This window comes from Diceros bicornis, chromosome 27, assembly GCF_020826845.1.
Source record: "Diceros bicornis minor isolate mBicDic1 chromosome 27, mDicBic1.mat.cur, whole genome shotgun sequence".
Taxonomy (NCBI): domain Eukaryota; kingdom Metazoa; phylum Chordata; class Mammalia; order Perissodactyla; family Rhinocerotidae; genus Diceros; species Diceros bicornis.
Genome location: NC_080766.1, coordinates 41,847,551 through 41,862,748, shown reverse-complemented (window position 1 = coordinate 41,862,748; position 15,198 = coordinate 41,847,551). Strand labels below are relative to the sequence as shown.

Genomic DNA, 15,198 nt, shown 5'->3' with positions numbered 1-15,198 from the left:
GTTTATCCAGAGTCAAGAAGCTTTACTGGTTTCAGGTGACACAGCCCAAATATTGCATTATTTAAACATGTGCCGAGTTGCTGAAGTCTCAGCCTTTTCATCTGCAACACGGGGATAATCACAGACCCTCCTTCACAGAGCTGCTGGGAGGAAGAAATCACGTTCTGCATGTAAAGAAATTAACGCAACGCTGGAAAGTTGGGGCTGTCAATGAGTGTTAGCCATCATTATTTCTACTATTACGAGTCTTGTGGGAAACTCTTCTGAGTTCCATGTGGCTTTTTGGTTCACATGCTGGTGAAATGGAATTGGTTGCATCTTTTCCTCAGTTGTCTAAACCACATCATCAACTCACCTTCAGCCCGTATGAGGGGTCCCCAGGACGTCTGGTGTGTTATGAATGTCTCACCATTTCTCGGTGACCGAAAGTCATTGCAATTCTGTTGTTTTGGAAGGAGAGAAACTTCAAATTAGTTGAACAATGTTTATGAGAAATTTACTTGCTATCAGAGACGGTACTCTGATTCATACATTTTATCCAGCTGGATGAGCTCAGACGGTGGGGGGTGGGGAGGGCTGGAGGGGCCTGGACTGCCTGGACCACAGGGTTCTGCCAGGTGGGATGGCCCAGTGGGACAGGAGGGAGAGCTGGGCCGCAGGAGGGTCAGAGGAAGTGAGGTCCGCGAGAGCAGCGAGATGTAGCAGCCCCGTGAGCTGTCTCCAGTCACTTGCCCTGGCACCTTGGCCACGCGGGGGTCACATCTCAGTCACAGCTCTCAGAGTCACCTTGCGTTCTCCACAGCCTGTTGCTGCCATTCGCTCCTTTCAACCCCTTTGCCTTACAGAAAGGTTCAGTGACATGATGGAATCAGCTTCCTATAGACCTGCTCTGGGTTGCATTCCACCCCCCAAAAAGATATAGAAGTCCTGACCCCCAGGACCTATGGATGTGATCTTTTTTGGAGATGGGGTCTTTGCAGATGATTAAGTTAAGATGAGGTCATTAGGGTGGGTCCTAATGCAATATGACTGCGTCCTTATACAAAAGGGACGTTTGAACACAGACACAGATATGCACAGAGGAAGGTGATGTGAAGAGACACAGGGAGAAGACGGCCATCTATGAGCCAAGGAGAGAGGATGGAGCAGATTCTCCCGCCCAGCTCTCAGAGGGACCCAACTCTGCCAACACCCTGATCTCGGACTTCCAGCCTCCAGAGCTTGGAGAGAATCAATTTCTGTTGTTTAAGCCGCGTGGTCTGTGGTACTTTGTTAGGGTAGCCCCAGAAAACCGTATGACGCCCTCCTAAAGGTACTTGGAAAGAAATATGTAAAGCCATCTGGTAAGGAATTTGGGAACTGGCAGCTCCCTGCAGAGGTAGTTATGGCTGTTAACACTCCTAGCATTTCCGTGGGGCTCATGGAACCAGGTGAGTGTCACCTGCACACTTAGCTGGCAGTCATCAGGACTCTGTGTTCCTTTTGTCCCATTGTTCTGGAAGACCTGCTGTTTGAGAAAAAGTGACATCAACAAAATCGGTGGTCATTGGGTTTCTTCTCCTCTGCACATCCCACTGATGCTAGGAGGCTGGTTCCCAGGACAGCTGAGGAGTCCTATGAGGATGGGGACAAGCTTACCCCCCAAAGGAGAGAGAACGTGCAGTAGTAACCAGAGGCTAGCAGAGCTCTCAACGCCGCCCTCAGGCCCAGACAACACGTGACAGTCACTTCACATACGTGTCTGTGGTATGAACAGCTTTCAAACCTCAGGCCTGCAAAGCATATTTCAAATTCAAAAGTTTGAGGAAATGAGAATGTAAAATTATTCATGATCCCAAGATGGAGGACGAACACAGGGAAGGAAAAAAATCTTCGTTAAATATCACAGTGGCTAGGATTCAGTAGTGTTCCATCGATGTTGCTAAAAATAATGCCAAATTAACATTTTTACATTTTTACACCTGAATATGCATTAAACACCTCTCCAGCATCTTGGCAAGGAAGTTCTGACATGACGGCCAGTAGACGGAATGGCCTCAAGAAGCACTTAGGTGAGCCATCCAATTACATCCATCCCCCACCCACGGGCTGTCTGCTGTTGAAACCTCATTTCCCGTCTTTTAGGGACCAAGTCTGTAGGCACCAGTGTCTCCTCCCAGAGGTCGGGCCCCGGAGCCTCCAGAGCCCCAGGCTCTCGATAATGGAGCAACCCTCCTCGTAGCAACGAGGAACGTGAACCCAGACAGAAGTTCAGAACGCCAGAACACCTACTATTTTGCACGTGGTTCCGGGGGATTCCATGCAAATGCGAAGCTTGCAGTGCAGGTAGACGATGGAGTTGTTGATGAAGGAAAAGATTTTCAGCTTAAACTGGGCCTTGGTGGAGTTCCCGTTCTCGATCACGTTCGTGTGTGTATTGGGGATGGGGCAGCTGGAAGGGAGAGAAGGTGACTCATCGGTTATAAGTCCTCCTGTCCTTCTCCCCAGATGAGTTTCCTTATGATACATCTGACTGCACTCGGAGCATCCCCACGAGGCTCCATGGGAGGCAAGGAGGCTAGCTCTCCAATTCCCGAGAGGAGAGAGTCTCTTTAGGGGGCGTTACCTAAAACCCGGGTCCATATCCATGCGTGACTGGAAGTCAGAATCCCAAAGTGGGCTACCCAGCAAGGGGGCGGTGGCGCCCAGCGCCCACAGGAGCCCCTACCTGTTGTTAATGAAGCCAAACATGACCGGGTCCCTGGCGTTGCTGGACGGCGTGGCCCAGCACTCGGTCAGGACCACCTTGAGGTTGCTCTTCTGTTTGTAGAGCCCCACTTCGATCTTGACGTCGTCGCTGGCAGACACGCTGTAATTGCGAGGTATTGGAGAGTCTCCGATAAATAACTGCATTTTGGTGACAAAATTTCCAGCTCCGTGGAGGTCCTCGATGATGGTGTAAACCCTGCAAGAGGAGCGGTTTGCAGGAGGGTCGCTTCGTGACGCCTCTCATTCTCAGTCCTCCCCAGAAAGCAACTCCAAAGCAGTGTGGAAATAAAGGAGGAACCCCAGCCCCCCGGGGTGAGAACGAGCAGAGGCTGTTTATTCTCAGCTGGCTATAGCGGGAGTCAGCCCATCACTCACATCTGGTGGGAACTCAAAGGCGGGCTGAGGAGGGGGGCAGCTTCATAGTGGAAAAGGGAGGCTCAGGGGTGCCCTGATGGAGGGGTTGCCATGGGGACACTGTGGGTGGCTCACTAGAAGCAGGGTGTCCTATGTGATTGGTTAGGGAGCATATCTGGCTTTCTCTGGTTGGTCTTAAACTAGAAGCAGTGGTAAAAATTAGGGAAGCTGTCAGTTATACATCAAGTCTTCGCCATTGTCCATTTGTATATGCAGTCTCTCAAAAAGGTCCTCCAGTGATTGAAACCCTAAAGAAACCCCAAAGTGAAGGTTCTAGAGAGGAACGCGAACTACAGAGAGATGAGGAGAGGCCTCTCCACTCACCCCCACTCCGGGGTGTAGCCCGATGAGGTCAGAAGATCATTCTGGAAGGCACAGTGGATGGGGCTCAGGATCTTCAGGTGGTGGATGATGCCCTCTGGGGACAGGTCATTCCTCAGCGTGGTCCTCACCACCGTATTCGTCATGTTCTGAACACAAACGGGGTGTGAGTGAGCTCCTGGGCCCCGGCAGGGCCCCCGACACGGCTGCTGACCACAGCTCTAGGTGCAGGGTTGGGGGTCTTTTCTAAAGTGTATCCCCCAAAACATGAAAAGCCCGGTGATTTTTTCCCCAACATAAATGAGCAGAGAGAGTGTCAAGTCCTGACCCCTGCTCACCCATTTCCTATTCTCTTCATTGGAAGAGAACCAGAGACTAACCAGATCAGCTGATACCGAAAATAATGGATCAGATTTTCCCCAAATAACCCCGAGTGCATATCTAACGTGAGTGTGCAAGGCCCTCATTGAAGAAGTCAGGAGTTAAAATGACTTGGTTAAAGTCTATGACTAACCAAACCAGTGTTCTTTCTAAATTCTGTGGTTGGGGAAAGTAGTGACGAGCCCAGGATCCAGAGGGCAACCTAAAGAAAAGGCATGTGATCTTGAACAGGGCTTGGGGAGCATGACACGCAAACATGACCTAGGTTGTGGACTCGAGGCTCCAGGTTAATGTCAGTGGAGTTAAGCCCATAGACAAGGTGGGGATAGGTTTTGAGCTGCAGAGAACTGACTCCATGGTGAGCGGGTATTAGGGACTGGTTGCTGGGAATGTGAAAGATCAGCGGAAAGAAGAGAAGGTTTGCAGACAGCAGTGCACCAGAACAAAAAGATGGGCTTTCCAAAGCAGAAGAAACTTCTAAAATTTCTCCAGAGCCAAAAATAGAGACGAAGACCCTGAGATGGGCAATTTCACAATTTGGAGAGGGCTGTAGGAGAGGATAAAAATGTCTGTGAATATTGCCGTCATGACACTGAAGCCGAACAAAGCCTTTTGTTCGACAAAAGGTCTGAAGTTACAACTATTCATTTGAAGCGCTTTGCCAGCTGGTGGCTTGGAGTGTGGTGGTCAAGGGGGTGGACTGGCCAAGATCAACACCCCTTTACTGACACCTCCTAAAATGTCACTAGAACAGAGCACAGGGCCCACCGAGGGCAGCTACGGACTCCGCGGTTGCGATGCACAGTGATATCACAATTGGCAGTGGGCGCACTGCTTCTGTTACGGACACCCCGACCTTAACCGATTAGAACCAGAGAAGGGAAATTTTGTGTGAAATAGGTAAGCCAGACCAACAAATGAGAAGAAAATTATGCCAACAAAGAAGTGTCGATTAGAGTGGGGGGAAATGCACAGCCAAGTAAAGTTTTGAACAGCAACAAAAAAAAATGTAGAAGCTATTGGACTTCTTGGAGGACAAAAGAGCAAAGCAGACTGAGCTATAGGGCACAGCTTCTGATTAAAGCTGCCAGCACAGCGTTTGCTGAAAATGGAACTTCTGAGACTAACAACACTAACGGGACCTGGGAATCTGATAGAAACAAGGGCTCCAGTGGGCAAACAGGCATTGACGTCGGTGGGTTTGGGAACAAAATGTCGCATGGAGGGCAAAGCTCAGAGGAGTGTGAGGGGAAATGCTGCTTTCTGATGGTTCTGAAGTGGAAGTCACAGAAGAGAAGGAGGTTCTGAATTCTCTGTCTACTTCTGCAGCTTCGGCATCAACTCCTTCCTTGCTACTTTGTAAGAAACTATAGAGTGAGTGTACTTTCCTTGTGTGAGTATTAAACAGACCTGGACAAACACGGGTGAAGGTAATTGCATCAGAGTCTTTAGCTATTGGACGTCATTGGTCTCTCTAGGTTTTCATATAGATAGTGAAAATAGAATTATTGAAAACCATATTAATTTCTAGAACTCATTTTCCTTAGTGGAGATGGTGATGCCTTAGCTTCTGGGAACAAACTTGTGTAGGTTCTTAATTGAATTCTCCAGAACGGGAGCCTTTAAACACTTGTGAATTTACACCTCCCTTCTGTGTTTGTTTCTTAAAATAAAGGGCTCATATTTGTGTATCCATATTATGGAGTAAATTATCTACACGACGCTTACAGCGTCTGCAGTTTTTTTTGGCTAAGAGGCAGAATCTCATTCAGTACATGAAGTTTTATAACAGTCATGAAACCAAATCTCTGACGAATCATTTTAGAGGCACAAAGTCTAGAATATGCGTGTTCACGATGGTGTCCATTTTGTGCCTTGAATCACTTTGGAAAGCATCTCAGGAGACCTGGACAGTCCCCTTCTATCTTCACAAGCATTTTATATGGATTTATGAAGACGACTCTGCACTCTGGTGAATCTTTTGGGGTGTGGACTAGTCTGTATCTCTTCATAGTAAACTCTGCACCATCCCTATATAGGACATCAAACTATATACAGAGGTGTGACCTGAAATTTATATATTAGAGGTGTGACCTTAAATTTAGCTTTTTTAAAAAACTGGGAGGTCAATAAAATGTAAACTACTCAACAAAAAAGAGAGTGAGAAAGAGAGAGACAGAACCTGCCAACTGTACGTAATCCGTTGCATTTGTATAAATAAGTCTCTGTGGGAATCTTAGTTTCTGACAAATGTCAAAAAGTCAAAGAGATCCTGTGGATTCCAGAGCTTGGATGACTCAGAAGAGACGAATTTCCCTTTGCTCTGAATGCACCCTGAACCCCACTGAATTCAATTGCTAAACCAGGTGTTTGTCTAGCTCAGAAAAACAGAGGGAGAGAGCTGACATCTGCAGCCTCATCTCTGGGCTCCCCCGCCCGACCCCGTAGGAGAGGCTGACTCACCCTCGGGAACAGCCCGGCTGTGCTGATCACCAGCATCAGCCAGGAGCTGCCGTCTCATTTATAGCATCTTTCATTTAGGTTCTATGAGCCCTGCAGCCCCCTAACTCGGACCTGAGAACCACAGGGTGGAGGTCCAGGCCCCTGAGTCCCTGCCCAGCAGCCCAGCTCCCTGGAAGAGGACAACCTCCCTGCCCCCATTGCCACAGCCAGGCCCCCTGCTGAGACCCTCCTCCAGTCCCATCTCCCACACTGGACCCTGCCCCCTCCTGCCGCCCACCCACCCACCCAGGGCCCAGCCACCCCACCCAGCCAGGCCCCCTGGACATCCTCTACCTCGTAACTCCTCCCCCTGGCTTTCTGACCTCCCTAATCTGGCCACTGCCACATGTCCCCTGGGTACACTCATGGTCCTTCCAGAAAGAAGGCTCTCTCCCCCACCAGGAGCCAATAAGTCCTCCAGGGTGAACCCAACCCCCTACCCCCTATTTCCCCGGGGGACAACCTAGCCCAGTGCTGCTTCTGCTCCCCTCAGTGCCCAGAGCTGGCTGAACTTATGGAAGGTGCTGGTTTTCTCTCCAGCCTCCTGTGTGCCTGGCATGGCCCTGAAGACTGAGCCTTGGCGCTCAGTGGGCCAAGTGTAGGGGGGAGGGAGGAGAGAGGGGATGTGGGAGCGTTAACTGTGACCTAGAGACACCCTGTGAAGAAGGAGCCAGGTCAGCCCACCATGTGGGGGAATGCTGCGAACCAGAGATGCTCAACGTGGGCCGGGACCACCTGCCCAGAGTCACCGAGTGGGCTGAAGCTCCAGAGACCCGCTCTGCACATGACATGCGAACGCCTCCAGGCCAGGACAGTCCCACTCCCCTACTGGCCTTCCCTCCGTGCCAGAGGAAAGACTCTGGAATAAAGAGAGTTTGTGATAGGATCACAATCCCTCTGGCCAGGTACTTCTGATAATGTCACGCCACTTCCTCTCCAATGTGCATGCGCATGCGCACACACACACACACTCACCTGCACGTGTGCACATATGCACGTTCTCACACACACTCACCTTCGAACACAGGCTCTGAGCTTTCCTGCCCCTTCTCCTCTCCCCCTGGCTCTCATCCTGCCTGTGCTTCAGAATCACTGGGAGGAGTTTTGGAACCCGACTCTGAGACGTACCCCAGGCCCTCTGCAGCAGAATCCCTGCAGGGCTCCCTCTTCGTTCTGGGTGTAGCCTGGTCCCCAGTGAGAACTCAACCCTATCCTGACTCTTTGCTGCGTCCCCCACTTAGAGTCAGAGACCTCACCGTGCAGTCTTTCCTGATCCCGGCTAGATGTGGACCCGCCCCATGTGGAGATCCTCCCCATGTGGAGATCCTCCCCGTGTGGAGATCAATGCCCCCTGCACCTCGCGTGCGTCCCCAGCCTGGCTGCCCAGGCCTTACGCTTTGCACGACGGTCCCGCACTCGCTCCACCCTGCCACCAGGAGCACGTGCGTGCTGTTGGCGTCGCTCACGTTGCAGGACGGGTGTCCCAGGTACAGGGAGGACTCGGGGATGGACTCCTGCTGCAGGAAGCGCCTCTGGATGGCGATAGCCACCTTCTCGATCTCGCAGAGCACCCTGACCGCTCCGGTCAGGTTCAGCCGCCGGGGCAGGCCCTGGGGGGTCAGGTTGGCACCCGGCACAGAGGCCACCCTAGTGCCTGCTGGGGTGGGGGGTTGCTCTGGGCCAGGGACCTGGGTGGCGTTGCCAGGAGGGTCACCTGCAAGGCACAAGGAGACAAAGGCAAAGGGTAGGTCTGTGTTTAGGGACTGCCATGGGTGGGCCGGGGGCCAGGAGCGGATGGGAACTGCTCTGCACCTTGCAGGGGCACACACCTGGGTTGCACATTCAAGCCACAGCCGCACACACGCACGTGTTACACATTCCTGCCAGCCCAGGCAGCTGGGCCTGGCTTGGCTCCCCGGGGATCGAGAGGTCCTCTGCCCTCCCAGCCTCTCCCAGGCCGGCGCTGGGCGTGTGCCAAGCTGTGGACTCAGGACAAGTCGTCTACCCCCGGGGACCCTGAGCCTATTCCCTGAGATGTGTTAATGATGGGTACTCTCAGGATCCTTGAGTCCCCAGCGCCTACTCCAGCTTCCTACGTCCCCCAAAGCACTCTCGGTTTCAACCTCTGGAAGAACAAGGAGGCTCTGCGACAGCGTCCACCCGTCTCTGAGGGCCCACTCCCCAGTCTGCATGAAGCAGACTCCAGACCCACCTCGGCCCGCTCCCTGGGCCCTCCTTACAGCCCAGCTCCATTGCCCGCCACCCTGGCCTCTGCCTTCTCTTGTCTCAAGGTGGGGCTCATCCAGGGCTCTCCTCCTCACCTAGCTGCCCTGCCTCCAGGATGCAGTCCATCCAAATCCCTCTTCATGGTGTGCACAGCCTTCTCAACTGGCTTCACCCGTCTCTGGGCAGCCTGCCTCCCGCCCTCTCCCACCCACCTCCTGCAGGCCCCCACACTGCAGCCAGCCCACACTGTGCGCCTGGACCACGCCCGCCTTCCACAGCTCTGTTCTCGCCATCGCACTCACCCACCACACCCTGCCCCACTGCAGCATCCTCCGCCCAGTGCTGTCTTAGCTGTCCTTTATGACCAGCTCAAAGACTTCTCTTCCGTGGAAGCCCTCCCTCCACACTCATGGGGCTCAGACAAATAGTCTCCTCCGAGCCTCCTGCTTCCACCTCCACAGAGCACGTTCCACATCCCCCGTTGACATTCCATAGTCTATATTTACTGGTATAAACGTCTGTCTCCCTCCACTTGACCACAGAGCCCTGGATGGCAGGGGTCATCTGAGACGACACACCGGAGTTTATGTGTGTATTGTCTCATCCCGGGCATCAGAAGAACACTTGGAGATATGAGGTACCACCCGGAAGATCCATGGAAGAGTGTGAAGGGACATGCATGCACACACATGTACACACATGCGTGCACATACACATGCATGAACACACACGTCATACCCACACATGGGCACACACACGTGCGTGTACACACAGAGACACACACGTGCATACACATGTGCATGTACACACACACACGTTAGGAAACTTGCCCAGGACATAAAAACATGCTGACTTCATTTGGAAAAGAAGCACTTTGTGAACAAACATCCTTAAAAGAACAGATTATCCAACAGCATTCCAGAAAAGGGCCTACGAGAAGATTACCTTCACAGGGTCTTCCAGAATATTCCACAGGGAAGTCGGGGGCGCCTCCTGAGCAGCTGCAAGTGAAAGACCCGAGGGTGTTGCGACAGGACGTGCCCGGTTCACAGTCGTCCTCTCCCTTCTCACACTCGTCGTAATCTGTGAGACACACGGAACAGAGAACAGGAGAGCGTCACTGGGGCTTGCGGACTGCGGGGGAGAGAGGCACGGCGGGCGGCCGTTCACAGACAGCCTGCGGGGAGGTGCGCCCAGGGAGCAAGGTTGAAAATTATCAAATGAGAACAGAGACCAGCAGTTCCGGAGAGTTCAGCAGACAGGGCAGCGCCCCGAGGGGATGGGAGTGAAGCCAGTGTCTACACGTGAGGAAGCAAGCCCTCACTAGAAACCGAGTAGGCTGGCACCTTGATCTCGGACTTCCAGCCTCCAGAACAGTGAGAACTAAATGTCTACTGTGTAAGCCCCCAGGCTGTGGTGTTTTGTTATGCAGCCCGAGCTGACCCATACAATGTGAGAAAAGAATCTAAACAGCCTTTTTTCTCCACTTTTCTTTTCAGTCATTTTTACTAGGATCTCCTTGGAAACTGCTTGGGAGGAAGTTTAGCTGCAGAGAGGGACATATCTGCCCTCAGCCCATCGAAACGGGCATCAGAGGAGGAGCAGGGCGGGACACAGCCCTCAAAAATGAAGCAGCATCTCTAGGAATCTTGTGGGTTCACCCGAAGATGTTTTCAACCCATAACCCTTTAAAAAAAACCATAGTCGCGATAAGAGAGGTGCGGGTCCCATCTGTCTCACATTTTCATCTCCCGCAGGGGCAGCCCTTAAGAAGAGGCACGTGGAACGAGATGGAAGGAATAGCTGGGCTCTCGCTGCCTCTCATTTTGGAACGCCGTGAGTCTCCATCGGGGCCCGAGCCCCGCGTACCCTGTATGAAGGTGTCTCCTCCGACCACCTCCAGCAGAGAGGCGTTCTGGAAGGCGGCGAGGAACGCGGCAGACACCTCCCGGACATCCACGTCTATGACGATCAGCAGATTAAACTCCACCACGACGCTGCCGTTGGTGATGCTGATCACCTCCACCTGCACCCCACCGGCGTCCAGGTGTCCACGCATGGTGGCCGGCAAGGAATTCCGCACCTTTGGAGAAACAGAGCACGTGAGAAGAGCCGCCCTGAGAGAGGAAACGGGGGACAGGTGTCCTGAGGTGCCTCCTCCTGGGATTCCGGCCAGCCGCAAGCCTGGCTGTGGCAAAAGGTCAAAGCCACAGGTCAGCCCTGGGCCCGTTCCTGTCTACCGAGTCCCCAAGCCCAGTGCAACTGCCCATGGGTTCTGAGATGCTGAGAAGAGCCCCGTCCCCCCAACCAGCCAATCAGTACAGGGCTACGTGGCTTATAACTTGGTAGAGGGCTCACAACGGCATTTAGAATCTGCTACTCTTAGCTCAGGGCCATGGAGGGCGGTGGCTGAACGAGTGGTCATGGAGAGGGACACCACATCCCTCGCTTCATTTTTTCTAGAACAATCCTTTTGCTTCTGATACCACAGAACATTCCCCTTCCATTCTTCTTCCCCTCCTTTCTGAAAACTGCTTCCCGTGAGCACCCCTAGTGGGACAGGCAGTTCCCACCTCTAAAACCCTTGTTTTTCCTTCTGTCACTTTGGACAGAATCCTGCATCACATACTATATTCTTCTGTTCTAACCCATCATGTCCAAAATGCCCAGAAACACACTCCATCTTATAACAAGACCGAAGTCCATGTAACGCAAATCTATGGAAAAGTGTGCCTCTAGGGGTTGCCCTCACAGAGAAGACCTCATCTTCATCTGAACTCAGTGAGATGCGGTGGCTCAAGGCACAGGGTCCACTTCCCAGCCTTGTGACAGCCGACAGGAGCAAATCTTTTGTCGCTTATCAGAGGCTGCAGACTCTCAGAGACCCTAGAGCTGCCTGTCTCACATCACATGGCTGACATCATTACCATTTTAATAGTTGGATCTTTTCTGTCTCTCCCTCTGTCTCTTTTTCTCTCTGGGACTTCCAGAAAGGGCTCTGTCATAGGCTTGGATTAAAGTTGCCTTGGGTTACATTTCAAACCAACTTCAAAGCAAAGTTCCAGACCCCTTGCTAGGAAGTGAGAAGGAACAAGGTGCAACATTAACCCATGACCTCCCCAAATTTGTCTTCAAGTCCTACACATGTGATAAGTTGCACAATTGTTTGCTATTCTGAAATTCTAGACAAACAAAAAAATTGTCCCCAAAAAGAGGCAAAAGAGGAAATGGTTTGAAGAGGAAAGATTAATCAGGAAATGAAAATGGAGCTGCTCCATGTGACCACTAGAGCTTTGTAGACTGATTTCAGCGCTTGTTGCTTAATATCATGGGTAACATTTCACCTAAAGAAGATGGTCATACACTTCTGAATCAAACCCTCAACAGCTCTTGAATCCACGCACTGGGCCAGGAGCTGGGGACCCTGGAATAAACAAGGCAGGACCCCAGATCCCCAGAAGCCCCAATAGGACAGTTCCTGGAGGGTACGTGGTCCGTTTCATCAGTGAGGAAGGCTGATAGGGTTGAACAGAATCAACCGTAGGGCCGCCTGCATTGCTAAGGCGCCATCATGCTATCACTCGACCTCTAGGTGGCGCTGCCAACCTCTCTCTATTCTGTGTCTCAAACTCCCAGAATAAGGTAAAAAAGCTAAAATGTAAGAGAGATCCACTACGCAAACAAGATCACCAGATTGACAAGTGCATTCTTCATTCATCAAAGGGTAAACTAACCTTCATCAAAAAAGAATCTTGTTATCGCCCCCTTACTAAATCGTAACAATATACCATCCCAAAGAATGGGATGGCAGAGGGAAGCACAAGCAAGAATACAAAAAATACTTTTTTTAAGGCAGGGATCACAGCAGCATTATTCACAATAGCCAAAAAGTGGAAGCAACCCAAATGTCCATCAATGAATGAATGGACAAACAAAATGTGGTCTATCCATACATGGAATATTATCCAGCCATCAACAAGAATGAGGTACTGACACATGCTACAACATGGATGAACCTTGAAGACATTAGGCTCAGTGAAAGAGGCCAGACACGAAAGGTCACATATTGTACGATTCCATTTCTATGAAATATCCAGAACAGGCACATTCATAGAGACAGAAAGCACATTAGTGGTTGTCAGAAGCTGTTGGGGGTGGCAGGGGAATGGAGAGTGACTGCTAATGGGTGCAGGGTTTCTTTTTGGGGCGATGAAAATGTTCTGGAATTAAATGGTGGTGACAGTTGCACAATTTTGCAAATAAAGTCTAAACCACTGAATTGTGCACTTTACAAGTGTGTTTTATGGTATGTGAAATAGATCTCAATGTTTTTTTAAGGCAGGGCAGGGACTTTCTCCCCCATAGGTTCCATATCAATAAAGAAGTTTCTCTGAACAGGAAACAATGTGAAGCGAGGATGCGGCAGAGGAGAAGGCGTGTCGGCCACGGCCTGACGCGTCTATTTAATGGTAGATCCAGGGTCGCGCGGGCACCATGCCAGAGCTGGAGTCCCAGCTTCCTCCACAATGAGGAACCCGTAGCACCTACAGGTTGAAGTCTCAGTTGGCTGCCACTAGGATACTACCCGCCTCCCTCCTTCACATGCCAGAAGGAAATAAGAACCGATTTCATCACTTACCATCCTAAAGAACAGCTCTAGGAAGTCCCGATACTCCTTACTGCTTGCATTGCGGAAGGATTCTACGTATCCGACATTTGCGATTCTGACTTTCCCATTGAGTTTCTGGGCCGCTGCGGGATGGAGAATAAACATTCTTGGAATGGTAATGTACCAGGCAACAGATGACCATCTCTATCTTAATAGTAGTATGTTTATGTTGGAAGAACATCAAACCGAGGCTGACTGCGCTCTAGAAAGAAGGAACAGTGCCCGGCACACACAGCCCACCAGATTCCAGAGGATGCTGGGACAAAGCCTGGGCACAGAAGGAGAACCTTCCGGAGGCCGTGGAACCAGCTCAGCCCATGCACCTCTCTGCCCCTCCCTGTGCCATTGTCTGTGCGCAGGGTGGCCAGGTAATCGGGCAGCAAGCCCGGACAACTTTGAGAGTTCACGGAGGTTCTACTCGGTAATTTTCCAGGGTCACAGATGAACACCGGGCTGTCCCAGGCACCCCAGGACATAGGGTCGCCCTGCCTCTGCTCAGAGCCCACGGCCCACGATGGCGTCCAGAGGTCCTGATACACTCAGCTCTTCTTCCTCCTCTACAGCCCTGCCTCTCTGCGTTTTAAGGGTGGTCCCTGATTTGCGCTGGTCTGTTCTATCTCTCTGCACCGTAGGGCTTCTAGGAGTACACGGTGCAAGAATGTAGTCCAGGAACATCGCCCGGCCGCATCCTGGCTTCCGGCACGGCAGCTGTCTCAAATCTCCTTCAGTCCTTCACCAGATGCTTGTGAAGCATCTGCTGCCTGCCAGCCGTTCTTGGCAGTGAGCGAAAGAGAAGGACAAGGTTGTCCTGTCAGGGGCAGAGAGTGTCACCCCCAGGAGCTTGTTGCCCAGGGGTATGGCAAACCACAGACCTGTCCCACTGTGCATTCCTGGACGAACCCCAAACCCATGTCCTTGGGGTCACTGCTGTCACTGAGCCTGGGGGCCATCTGTCCAGACTCACGGCAGCTGGAGCATGTGACCTGATCTGAAAGTCATCAGGAGCAGGACAGGTGCACAGGACAGGTGCAAAGGACAAGTGCACAGGTGAGAGCCGATGTGGACCCACCTCAGGCACGGGCTCACACGCCCACAGGCAACCCCTCCGTCCAGGAGTGGGTGAGGCCTTCAGAGGCCAGATTTACATCGAAAGCGTTGAAATCCCAGCACCGGCTCTCAGACTCAGGGGCCACCCTACAGGACGGACCAGCCAACAGTGACCTCCCCTTCTCCAGCTCGCCGTGAACTTGCTCAGTAGCATCATTGCACACCATCTTCTCTCTAATCTCCCAGTCCACAGCTAATCAGTACTTCAAAGTATATAAACAGAAGTTCTACACTTTTCTGACGGTCCCCCAAAAGCCATCCCCCAAGGGGTGTGCACCCCACCTTGGGGACCACCTCTATCAGCTCTTGGACAGCTGCCCAAGATCTGAGGACTCATCTGCAACATCAGGTGTACCCTTGGCTGTCCAGGTAAGTTAGACATTCAGGAAAATATCCAGATGACAAACGCTAATGTGGAGAAAAGGTGAATTTTATCCGAATGAATAACTATTGACAAGGATCTGCTCCACTTTACCAGAGTCTACGTTTGATTCCTCATTTAATTCTATTACTATCCTTTTTTCTCTGCGGCCCCAGGCTCTGTAGGCCATTCATAGGTCGGCCGTCTGACAGTCTATTGTGGTCTTTCCTGAAGCCAAAGACGAGTCCACTGAGAGTGAGGACAATCAGAGGGAATGGATGACACTCAGTGGACCAGCACACATGCCTTTTCCTGCCGTGAACACAAGGGGACACAGGGAGCAAGCGTCTGCAGCCCCTGCTGGCAGAGTCTGGAGCGCTTTGCCACCTCTTTGCCCACCATCTGCCCAACACCTTCCCTGAAATGAGCCACCTCCTGTCCAGCCTTCACATGCCAGCCGTGTATGGAA

General features: G+C 51.8%; 1 protein-coding gene and 1 pseudogene across 1 annotated transcript in view; one reads left to right on the top strand and one right to left on the bottom strand.

Annotated features, from left to right (window-relative positions):
• The window catches only part of UMODL1 (uromodulin like 1), a 59,875-nt gene that overhangs the window by 5,067 nt on the left and 39,610 nt on the right, over positions 1 to 15,198 (bottom strand). The window contains exons 14-21 of the mRNA XM_058523408.1: positions 13,232 to 13,344; positions 10,462 to 10,675; positions 9,538 to 9,675; positions 7,761 to 8,080; positions 3,487 to 3,632; positions 2,708 to 2,944; positions 2,272 to 2,431; positions 356 to 440 (exon numbers count right to left, since the gene is read on the bottom strand). Of these exons, the coding sequence (XP_058379391.1) occupies positions 356 to 440; positions 2,272 to 2,431; positions 2,708 to 2,944; positions 3,487 to 3,632; positions 7,761 to 8,080; positions 9,538 to 9,675; positions 10,462 to 10,675; positions 13,232 to 13,344 (1,413 nt within the window). The remainder of the gene's footprint in view (positions 1 to 355; positions 441 to 2,271; positions 2,432 to 2,707; positions 2,945 to 3,486; positions 3,633 to 7,760; positions 8,081 to 9,537; positions 9,676 to 10,461; positions 10,676 to 13,231; positions 13,345 to 15,198) is intronic.
• On the top strand, positions 3,751 to 5,237 carry LOC131423037 (ubiquitin carboxyl-terminal hydrolase 1-like; annotated as a pseudogene).